Below are 11867 nucleotides of genomic sequence, written 5' to 3' on the forward strand. Positions count from 1 at the left end.
AACGGCTGGACCCGTGAGCCATGGCCGCTGAGCCTGCGCGTCCGGAACCTGTGCTCCGCAACGGGAGAGGCCACAGCAGTGAGAGCCCCGCATACCGCAAAAAAAATAAATAAATAAATAAAATAAAATAAAAATAAAAAAAGTTTATTGTGGTATAATTCTCCTACCAAACAATTCATCAATTTAAATTGTTCAATTAAATGTTTTAAAAAATATTCAGAGTTGTGCAGCCATCACCACAATCAACTTTAGGACATTTTGATCCCCTTAGAAAGAAACCTCACACCTATTAGCAGTCTACCCCTATCCGCCATCCCACTCTACCCTGGGCAGCCACTAATCTGCCTTCTGCCTCTATAGACTGGCCTATTCTGGATATCTCATATAAATGGAATAATACAATACGGACCTCTTGTGACTGGCTTCTTTTCTTAATATAAAGTTTTCAAGGTTCATCCGTGTTGTAGCATGTTATCAGTGCTTCATTCCTCTTTATGACTGGATAATATTCCAGTGTATGAATATACCACCTTTTGTTTATCCATTCACCACCGATAAGCGCTTGGGTTGTTTCTACTTTTTGGCTACCATGAATAATGCCACTAAGAACATTAGTGTAAAACATCTTGTGTAAACATATGTTTTCAGTTCTTTGGGGTATATATTTAGGAGTCGAATTATTGCATCGTATGGTCACTCTATGTTTAACACTTTGAGGAACTGCAAAACAGATTTTCAAAGCAGCTACACCATTTTACATTCCCACCAGTAATGTATGAGGATTTCATTTTCTCTACATCCTTGTCAACACTTGTCTGTCTTTTTCTTAATTAAATTAAATTTGATTTTTTAATTTCTATTTTATATTGGAGCATAGTTGATTAACAATGTTGTGTTAGTTTCAGGTGTACAGCAAAGCGATTCAGTTATATATATACATGTATCTATTATTTTTTGTCTATCTTTTTGGTTATAGGCATCTTAGTGGATGTAAAGTGGTATCTTGTGGTTTTGATATGCATTTCCTTAATGACAAATGATGTTGAGCATTTTTCATGCACTCATTGGCCATATGTATATCTTCTTTAGAGATACGTCTACCCAGATCTTTTGTCCATTTTAAAAAATGAGTTTAAAAAAATGAATTATATGAGTTGTTCTTATTCTTTTAAGTGTATGTATCTCACATTTTTCCATTCCTTAGTACCCCATCCTGTTGAATAGCTGAGAAAAGGAAAGAAAAAGGAAATGAATCTATTTTGCTATTCCTTAGCAGTTCTTGTAAAGTTTTAATAAAGGAAGTTGAACTTGGAAGCTTACAGGATGTTTGGTTGTTAGTAATTTCCCTTTCATCTGGTACTGATTTCACCAAGAAAGGGGAAGGAACCAACATCAGTTGTGTACCAGGTACTTTGTAGGAAAACATTTCCACGTGCCATGTTATTAATTCTCTCTACAACTTCGAATGGTAAGTATTCTCTGCTTCTACAGATGAGGCAACTGAAGTTCAGAGAGGTTAAATAACTTAACCAGGATCATTCAACTAGTAAGTAGCAAACCTGGGATTCAAATTCAAGTTTGTATAGCTTCAGAGATGAATCCCTTCTTACAACTCCTCTGAGAACACTGAATTTAGGCGTTTCAATCATAATAACGACTCCTAGTTACCTTGAAAGTAGTTTTTTGGCTAAGAAATAAATTTGCTCCCTTTGTATCTAAAAGGAGCTCCTAATCCACTCTCATTAGGATATGTGACCGAATTATTTTGTCTCGACACCCATGAAGTAGGAGCGAACAGAGATCACAAGACAAACTCCTGTTAAATGCTCCTGCGGAAATGTATAGATTCCCTGGAGGTTTTCCTGCTGCCTCCGTGCCGTTTCTTCCATATGCCCCAGGAACTAATCTGTCAGCTGCACTCAATGGCTGTTCCCACCAATGTCCACCGTTTCCCTTTTCCTCTGCTTCACTGAGGAATCCGGGCAGCCTGTTGACTCCCTCATGCCTGTCCCTTGAGTAGATCCCCACCTTCTACCCCTTCATGCCCCCCACCCATCTCTTAAACAAATAGAACTTCTCTCCTTAGATAATGCTTATCTATGCATTCTCATTCATAAGAATTAGGATGAAACATGAAATTAAAATGACAAAGCATATAATCCGTGTTCGTCCCAGTGACCCATAAATCGTTGTGTTTTCGTAACTCTTTGGCTTCAAACTCTTGGAATTTCATCACTCTTGAGGGCCTTCAAAACAAACAACTTGCCCTGGTATTCAAGCTCTTCTCTAATCTGGTTGCAACCTACCTTTCCATCCTTTCCCCATCCATGCCTTATAATTGTCCCTAAATGTCAGCCAAACCAGGTGGTCTGTATCGTTGGAATATGTGACACAAAGCTGTTTATGCTGTTTTCTCTGCCCAGAACACTTCCACTTCTCCACTTGTCAAATTCTATTTGACTCTCAAGGCCCATTCCAAAAACCAAGTGTTCCATAAAACCTTTTGTGGTAGCGAGAAATGTTGACCGTCAAGCATCTCTAGTCCTTCTTGAGATGGAAATCGTAATGGATTAGAAAGTCGAGAGGTGAGGGTTTTCCCTGGTTCGACGTCTCTGCTACTATGGAAAAGTCTTGTCATTCAGGCCTCATTTTCCTCATTTCTCAACCGTAGCACTCAGGAAAAGAATGAGTTCACTCTTTTCTTTTAGACCCCAGTAACTCTGTGCTCCTCCCGTCTATATTTTGGTTACATTGTAGTTCTTTGTTTTCTTAACATGTTCCTGTATCAGATTATAAACTCGGTGTAGAGTGCCTTTGGCCATTAACCAATGTGCATCTAGCAACCTGAATAGATTTGGTATGCAGTAGCTGCTCTATTAGTATTTGTTGAATGCCTATTTACTTATCTATTTTTGTACTCCCTACAGGGTCTATTTAAAACATTGAGTGAGCACCCAGTGGACTTGTTGAATTGACAGTCTCGCCCTATTGCTTTCTGACTGGTGTTCCTGAGAACCTTAGATTTATTTTTTTTATTCCTCTCCCATTTTCATAGAGGAAGCTATATTCTAGCATCTTTTTCAGAAAGCACAATAGGAGATAAGAGTGAACATCAGTATTCATAAGGGGATCTTTGGGTGACCAAAGGACTCTAGCAAGACTAATACCTCAAAAAGAACGTGTCTTAGTAAAATAATTTGGGGTCCAGTTTGGGACATTCCTGGCGAGAACAGAGCTACTTTACTGACCCAGTGAAATCTATTTATTTGGGATATTTTAACGTAAAGAGGAAAAAAGGAAATAAATTATTTCAAGTCCTCGTCTTTTGGAGACTCAGACTAAAATATTTATGAAAGAAATGTCTATGGTATCTGGGATATGCTTCAAAACAATGCTAAGGTAGGTTTAGTGGGTGACGGTATAGATGAAAGGAGATGGGCCATAGGTTGATAATTGTTGAATCTGCAGAATGGGTACACAAAGGGTAATTATTCTATCCTGTCTACTTTTGTATTTATTTGAAATATTTCCCAGTCATGACCTAGAATTTTTAGCCACATAGCATAGGCTTTGGAATTAAGCAGTTGTGGGTTTAAGCTGACTCTGTTACTTATTAGCTGTGTGAACTCGGACAAGTGGCCTAACCTCTTTCAGTTTGTGTGTGTTCCCTTGTGAAACAGAGATATTACTTTGCAGAGTTCTTTTCAGGATTCAAATACACACATACACATATACATATATTATGCATATACATATACCTATATATCTCTGCAACAGCTAAATTCTGGCCTAACCAGTCCAGGGAAACAAACCAAGTAGGTCATATTTAGAGGAGAGACAAATCTCAGTGCTCTGTCTCCCCACTTGCTGATGAATAGGAAGGCCTTTTTGATTCATGGGGTCCCTTCTCAGCATTTCCAAGAACCTCTGTACTGGTGCCTACCAGTATATCCCAATGTCCTTCTGATCTCACCAACTTATGGGTCCCAGGGAAGGACACTTCACCTCCTGAGAGATCGCTGGAGAAGGTAGTTGGTTTCACCACTCACATCTCTGCAGTCCTTTCTGTTTGTTGTCCACACTGTCCACAGTCCCCGCCTGCTCCACGGTCCACCTCCTTGGAACGCTGTGTCTGGACCTTTGGTGATCTCCTCTTCCTGGTCGGTAGGGAGATGACTCTCACTTCTTGTTTCAGCACCTTCAGAGCTGGGTACTACTGTGGTGTTGGGTGGACTCCTTGTGATGCAGTTAAAATTATCCTCTACTTTTCAAGGCAAATAGATAATCCAGCAGGGCTGGCTAGTAGCACAGTCTCCCACTGAATCAGGGATTGCTGCTCCCTTCTATAGCTAGACCCAGCTGTTCATTTGGCCCAACTTTCTCAGTTCTTCCTCACTCTTGGCAATTTCTCTCTGGGGCTCAGTTGTCTCTCCTTATAATCTTTCTTTCCTTATTCACTGCTCCCACCATTGAGTCTGAAGGGCAACCAAAGGATTTCTGGGACTTTGCAAAACTGGACTTGTGATTAGGTACCTGTGTTTGTCCCCAGACACTCCAAGAATTAAGAAGCTTCATGAAAATTACATGACAATGAAACTGATTCTCCCCTCTACCTGCTCCAACCTCAGATTTGACCCCAACAAGACACTTTATAACATATATAAAGTACCTGGTTCATAGTAAACACTCAGAAAATAGCAACTGTAACTATCACCCAGAATCAGGATTAGCAGCAGTGTGAAGCTCAGAGGATCCAGGTCAGAGGATAGGAAGATGAATTTCTGTTTTCTCTTTGGCTGTTTAAAAAAATCACATACACTAAATATTAAGTGCTTTGCCATCCCTTTGAGGTCTCCTTCGTGTCATTACATGTTTTTGCCTAAGATATACTATCACTAGGAGAAGGTGATTTATGAGGCAAAGGACAGAATCAGTTTTAAAGTATCTCAGATTTTCTGGCCATTGTATGTCCTGTTCTCTCAAGCTGTGCGTGGGTGCAGCTTTAATAAACTTGGAGAATAAATAACTTTGCCACTTGCAAAACTGGGACATGTAGAAGTTGGCTTATAACTGTATTACAAATGAACCTCAAAGTGGTGGGAGTGTCCTGTGGATCTGAAGGTGTGGTGTCCTTTTAGTTAGAAATTGCAAAAAAAAAACAAAAAAAAACAAAAAAACTTGTGAAGGAATTTCGTTTTATTTAGGTTATAACAGTTGTAATCTTTTGATGTTTAATTTTACATTCTTTTTAGAATATTGAAACCAACTTCAAGTCAAGGGCATTTTTGTTTTTTTTAAGTTAGAATAAAATAAGTCTATATAGACTCCTTTTGTTCGGTTTTTCTTCTTTTCTCAGAAAATCATATTAGTTTATTTGAGCAACGTCAATTGTCTAAAATGGATCTAAAAGTAAAAATTACATCGGTAACATGAATGTTTATTAGTGGAAGTGTTTCTGATCATAAAAATCTATGGATGAAATAGCACTTCATCTAGAAGAGTAACCTTGGGAGATTATCTAGGCCTGTTAATTGCCCTTACTAATACCTTAGAAGTTATTTTTTGTTGTTCTTCATATTTTCTATCTAAATATTAAAATAATACTGCTGTGTGTGTGTGTGTGTGAGAGAGAGAGAGAGAGAGAGAATATGTGTGTGTGCATCCTGCATTTGCTGATCTAGCCCGTGGGAGAATGTCTCACTTTGTTCCATGAGTACCTTAACTACCCCACCCTACGTTAGACTTTTACTCTCAAAAGCAAATGGGCTGGACCACGGATTTTCATGTAAATGTTATGCAGGTTGATATTTGAATGGCTCGAACAGGAAGAACATGCTTCCTGCTCTATGCTGTCGGCATATGTTAGACTCATTGACTTGAGCCAATCTTCTACATGTAGGTAAGTCTCTCTTCTGAAATTTCTTTTTCTTGCTTTTAGTCAGTTTCTTGATTTTCCTTGGTTTTAAAATATATCCAGTAAATTATCTTTTTTATCATCTGCCCAGATCCTACAGTTGTTGTGTGTGTCAGGTTCTCCTGTGGGTTTAAATAGGGGTGCCTTTTGAAACTGGAAGAAAAGAGCACAATTGTAGAAAGTTTTTGCTGAGTTATTTTTCACTCCTCCTTCACAGATACAGACACCCTGAGGGGCTATATCTCCAACTTTCATTAACTATAACCCTAAATTTGGAAGAAAAAAAATCTCCTTCTTTTATCTGCTTCTTCTTGTAAGGAGGAAAAAAATGTTAGACCAAATGTATGAAAATCTAGGATTGAGATATGTTGTATATTATGTTGTTTTCTGATTAGTGAGATTTGTAAAGATTAATGAATTTGGAGTAATATCCAATAATATCCAATATCCTTGCAACAGAACAATGTAGTAATGTACAGCTACAAAATATATGCCATTTCTCGAAAATCACAGAATTGTTACTTATTTAATCAATAAATATTTTATGTTTACCAAAAGGTTTCACATATAAAAAATAGGACAAAAGAAGGGCTTTACACAGACCATATGGCAAATGAGATTTATTTCTAGTATAATGAAAGCAAACTGTATTTTTGCTATATCTATTATTTTGACTTTAAATAATAAACTTTTTTTTAAAAGACAAAGTTTACAGAAATAATGTGTTCCCTTTCCCCTGATACTGGAAATCAGTTTGATTGAATAGAAAATAACTGCATTCTCTTTCATACCTCTTAAATTCAAATACAGGTATTCATGACTCTGATTGGTATAAGAAGAAATATTTTTCTGACAAAATTAGCTTTTTAGTTAGTGCAATATAGTTATTATATATAATATATATTATTATAGCACAGTAATAAGTGTTTTTTCAAGCCACACATAATAACAGATTTGTATGTTATGGAGGGTTAAATGGGCCTGATTTTTTTTATTATTAAGGAATCAATCCTTGTTGACTTTTATGGAGGACACTTAATGAGACTGAAGAATGTTTAATATTTTCATATTTTTATAGCTTCACTTCTTACATATATATTGGCAGATAGTTAAATAAGCATATACTAATTACTAGTACAATCTATTTAAATATCTTAAGGATAGAGCCAATATCATTTAACTACCTGTGAAGTATAAGGTATAATTTCTCTTCAAAATTTAATGCAAATATTACCCTACTCTGTTCTGTGCATGTTACTTTCCTTTGTGGAATGCTGCTTATAATTTACAAAGTATTTGTTTTACATATTTGTCTTTCTGACTGGCCTGTGAGCTCCTCTGGGACAAGGAATGTGTTTTTGGTCTCTCCAACCTTTCTGTTTTGTGCCAGAAACAGCCTTTCACTGTTTCTGGCACAAACTGGGCCTTTGATGAAAGTTGTTGACTTAAATTAAACTGATGTCACAAGAGGCTTCAGTTACATATAATCTGACACAAAGACATTTAAAGCAGGGACAAAAATGAAATAAAAGAGAAGATTGCCCAACATTTATATGTAGGAGGATTAGGTGTACATTCTTGCTGTGCAAGTTTGTGGAGTTTTCTAAACATTTGAGGGGAACATTTTAAAAGTTTATATTCAAATCATCTACCAGTCTAGGACAATCATTGTGAAGTCTTTGCCTCTCCAATAGCCTTAGGGTATTTCAGAGACAGTTCTGTTTACAATGAAGACAGTTCTGTTTACAATCAGACTGTATTTAGTCTGATTGTTTAGACTGTTTAGAGGCTGACACCACCATTCTGAATACTCCTGAGAAATTACTTTATTCATTGGTTTTACTTTCCTTACCTGAAATAAGTAAATCTTTTTTTTTTTTTGGTCATAAAACCCACTACATAAGGTTGTTGGGAGAATTAAATGAGATGATACGTAAAAGGGCTTTTGTAAATTTTAATGTGCTGAACAGATGTAAGCTATTGTTTTTTGTATTGGATAACTATACATTCAGCAAACTCTTGCTAAACCTTTATCTTTCTGTGACTATAGTCAGTATTATCTTGGAGAGATTCTAAATACGGTTTATGATATACGGCATCCCTCCATTGAAACCTGTTGTTGGTTGTGCCAGTTAACAAGAAGCTGTGTGTTTGATTATGGAATATTTAAATGTCTTCAGTTTTGCATTGTCTGTGCATATTTTGGATATGTCCAAGTGATTTCAGTTTTAATTTATTAAATTTTTATTTTTTTTCCTAAATAAACCAAACGATAATGAAAATATACTTATTATTAATAGAAAAACTTTTTATTAAAGAGGAACATGTGTTCCCACTGTATTTTTTGGAAGAGAATAAGTGAACCTAATCTCCTGAAGTTCCCCCCAAATTAGGAACTCTTGATAAACGTTAAGAAGCTCAAATGAGACTTTCACATGCTTGCTCTGGAAGGCTGGGACCACAGTTTTGTTAAGTTCTTTTTGAGCTCCATGTAAGAGGTGCTGACGTGGATGTAATCCCTCAGATCTTTGAGAATTGGATTAACTTGAAAATGTATTATGTGTCTAGCTAGAAAATTGAGAACCATTTTTAAATCAACAGGCCAAAAGTTTTAAGTTGAGTAATATTTCCATAAATAGAAATGTTGTTTTATGCCCACCTAGAATGTTCTGTTTAAAGAAAACTTAAGTTCATGATATAAACTCTATCTGCCCTTTAAGTTTAGAATTTGTTTTGCCCAAAAATTTAAATTTTCTTTAAATATTGGACTCGTAAGTATACTTAAAATTGGATTTTTTTTTTTGCAAGTACAGCTTTGAGGAAGTATGTATATCAGTCTGCCCTGTACCATCCCATTCCCATATCCTCTGCAGAAGAGCAAAGCAAATATAGGTTCATTTAAAACTGTATGAAAATGTTTGTTTAACACAACTTCTCTGGAATGGAAAATGTCAAATTGTTAAACTTGTTTCTCTCCCTCTTTTTTTTTATCTTAAGGAGAATGGTGTTGAACGCTTATATTCTGAGAGCCTGCCACAGTCCAGGTTTGCTTGTTTGTTTCTGTGTATGACTTTTGATGCATATTCAGTTAATTTCTAAGAGAATTCTTTGGACCAGACACTCTAAAATACTTCTACTTTTTTGACAGGGAATATTCCACCCTACCATCTCCTGGACACACTTCATCCACAGAGAGTACTGTAACTTCAAGTGGTGAGTAGATTAGAAAAGATATAAAAATAGAGTGTTAGTATTATAACTATAAGCTTGGATGTTCTGTGACCTGCTAAGGTGTGTGTGCAAATGAAAAGGACATAAGCAAATAATCCTTTTGCATAGTATTCATGCTGTTAGTTTCCTCCTGTTGATAGATTCTGGATCAGAAATTTTGCATATGGCTTCTGGTGTCATTGATTGTAAACCACTCTGTGAGAAAGAGGAGGATAAAAGATCAACTTCTGCTGTGAAGAAGATCAAAGGTAAGCTGTTGAAGGGTTCAAGATGAGTTTCCATTCTAAAACACTAAGCAAACTTGGAAGCTAGTGGAGTAACCATCCTCAGTGGCTCAGTAATACTATTTTATAAAAGAAGTTTGAAGACATAGTCTGGAGAAAAGAAGTCCAGAGGTGACCATGGCCTTCCTATATGACAATGTTACCAACTTTTTTCCAATTCTGTATTTAAAATAAAAATTACAGTATATTTTAATGGGATTTAAATATTTCCTTATGGCCAAAATTGATTGGACACACCTGAGTTTCAACTGTGATGCAGATGTGGAATCACCTACTTAGGAAATTCTCAGAATCCTAATTAGAATCTACTGGGTTAAAAGGCTGGACCGATTAGTGATGGTCCACTCAGGAGGCAGATATTAACTAGATAACATGTTAAATCGTTTTCTGCCATTTGAGTCTGAAAATAAAGTGCTTATTCTGAACCGTTCCCAGTGAGACATCACTACAGTTGACACTCATGGGATACATAGGCTCTCATTCCAACCAAAAACACCGATCAAGGAAAACTCATCTAATGTTTAAATTGGGACAATTAAATTTGAGATACAGGTGCTAAGTTAAAGGAGCTGTAAAATTGTAGAAATGGAATCCATTCCTTCAGTTGACTGAAGAATATCTTTATATTCTACCTCACACCAAATAAGAAAAATTTTAATTAAAACTGCACCAGGATGCTATTTTTTACCTGTCATGTAGACGAAGATAAAATATTTGTTTGCACACTGTTGGTAAGGTTGTTGGGGGGAAAAGAATTCTCATACACTGCTGCAGGGAATGTAAGTTATTGTAATTAGTATGGAGAGGAATTTGACAATATCTACCCAAAATTTAAATGTACATATTCCATGATAAAACAATTTGGTTTCTGGGACTTTATCCTGTAGATCTAAGTACATACATACTATATGATGTATATGGAAGTTTATTTACTGCAACATTGTTTGTAACAACAAAATATTGGAAACAAGTTAATGACCAGTAGAAGGCTAATTAACATATTTTGGCATATCCATGTAATGAAATACTAGTATACATCTGTAAAACATATATAAGGAAACATTTTTCTTGGAAGGATATCAAAGAACTATTTTTTGTGTGGAAAAACGCCAAAGTACAAAACATTATGTACTGCATGTAAAAATTTGTGGAAAAAAAGTAGAAAAAAGTTTTTGTGTATATATAAAATATCTCTGCAAGGCTAGACAAAAATTTGTAACATTGTCTATGAGGAGGTAAAGTAGGTTTCTGGCAGGCGTGATGGGAGGGAAAATTTTCACTGGAAAACAATTTTACGCTTTTTCGTTTATGGGCCATATGAATCTACTACCTGTTTTAATTTTTTTTTTAAGAACTAAAATAAAATTTCCATAGGGAAAAAATTTTATATCCCTGAAGAAAGGGGTTACCATTTTGCTCTTATTTCCATGTAAATTAAAAATATCTAATACATCCTTTAACTATTCTGTTTTCTTAAAAAGAAAGAAACGAAATCTGACTATAGCCGCTGACCTTTGTGCCTGCACTGAACTAAAGTCAGGACAATGGATCATGTGAAGAGGAAAATCATCATCAAGTACATTACAATACAAATAAACAAAGGGAAATTACAAAAAGGAATGGCATAAATTAAAAGTGCATCTTTTCTTCTTAGTTTGATTACATTTTATTTAGAAAGATACTGTGTTTTGGAAGGATATACTTTGTTATCAGCCTTGCATATATAATTGTTAAAAACCTGTTTGTCAATCTATAAAAAGAAAAAGCTACTAAGTTACTAATTGTTCATTCTTCTTTCATTCAGTTTCTGTAATTATACTAGCAATGTGTTTGATTTAAAAAAGCAGCAGTAGCTGCTTTCTATTTTAAAAACCCTCTGTTTGAAAGCCATTTATACAGGTATTCATTTCTGTTAAGAAATCTTATATGGTTAGCTTCCTTGGGAACTTTAGCTGACCCGAGTCCTGAATCTGAATGAATGGACACATTGAAAGTTTTTTAGTACAAAATTTGTCTCACGTGTTAAGCACTTTGCCACTTACTAGTCCGCCCGCATTGCCACCCTCACTATTCCTTCCTCTTTTACTTGTTACTGCTCCCCCTCCCCCCCAACACTGTTGATGTGTTTCCTCCTTCTTATAGGTGGAAGTCCAGCTCCTGAAAATATTGCACTCCAAGGCTCTGTGAATGAAGAAAAAATCATGTCAAATCAGGTAAGGAGGGGCTTCCCTGGTGGCGCAGTGGTTGGGAGTCCACCTGCCGATGCAGGGGACACGGGTTCGTGACCCGGTCTGGGAAGAACCCACGTGCCGCGGAGCGGCTGGGCCCTTGAGCCATGGCCGCTGAGCCTGCGCGTCTGGAGCCTGTGCTCCGTGGTGGGAGAGGCCACAACTGTAAGAGGCCCGCGTACTGAAAAAAAAAAAAAAAAAAAAAAAAAA

The 11867-nt window shown here is 36.3% G+C and overlaps 1 protein-coding gene across 7 annotated transcripts in view; it reads left to right on the forward strand.

Moving 5' to 3' along the window:
• Positions 1 to 11867, forward strand: part of IRAG2 (inositol 1,4,5-triphosphate receptor associated 2) — a 62508-nt gene that overhangs the window by 14024 nt on the left and 36617 nt on the right. For all 7 annotated transcript variants that reach the window (XM_024733518.1, XM_024733519.1, XM_024733521.1 and 4 more), the window contains 4 exons: positions 8912 to 8958; positions 9063 to 9127; positions 9286 to 9393; positions 11572 to 11642. In XM_024733518.1, the coding sequence (XP_024589286.1) occupies positions 8912 to 8958; positions 9063 to 9127; positions 9286 to 9393; positions 11572 to 11642 (291 nt within the window). The remainder of the gene's footprint in view (positions 1 to 8911; positions 8959 to 9062; positions 9128 to 9285; positions 9394 to 11571; positions 11643 to 11867) is intronic.

The sequence above is a fragment of the Neophocaena asiaeorientalis genome, unplaced genomic scaffold (assembly GCF_003031525.2).
Source record: "Neophocaena asiaeorientalis asiaeorientalis breed wild unplaced genomic scaffold, Neophocaena_asiaeorientalis_V1.1 scaffold150, whole genome shotgun sequence".
NCBI classification, from domain to species: Eukaryota; Metazoa; Chordata; class Mammalia; order Artiodactyla; family Phocoenidae; genus Neophocaena; species Neophocaena asiaeorientalis.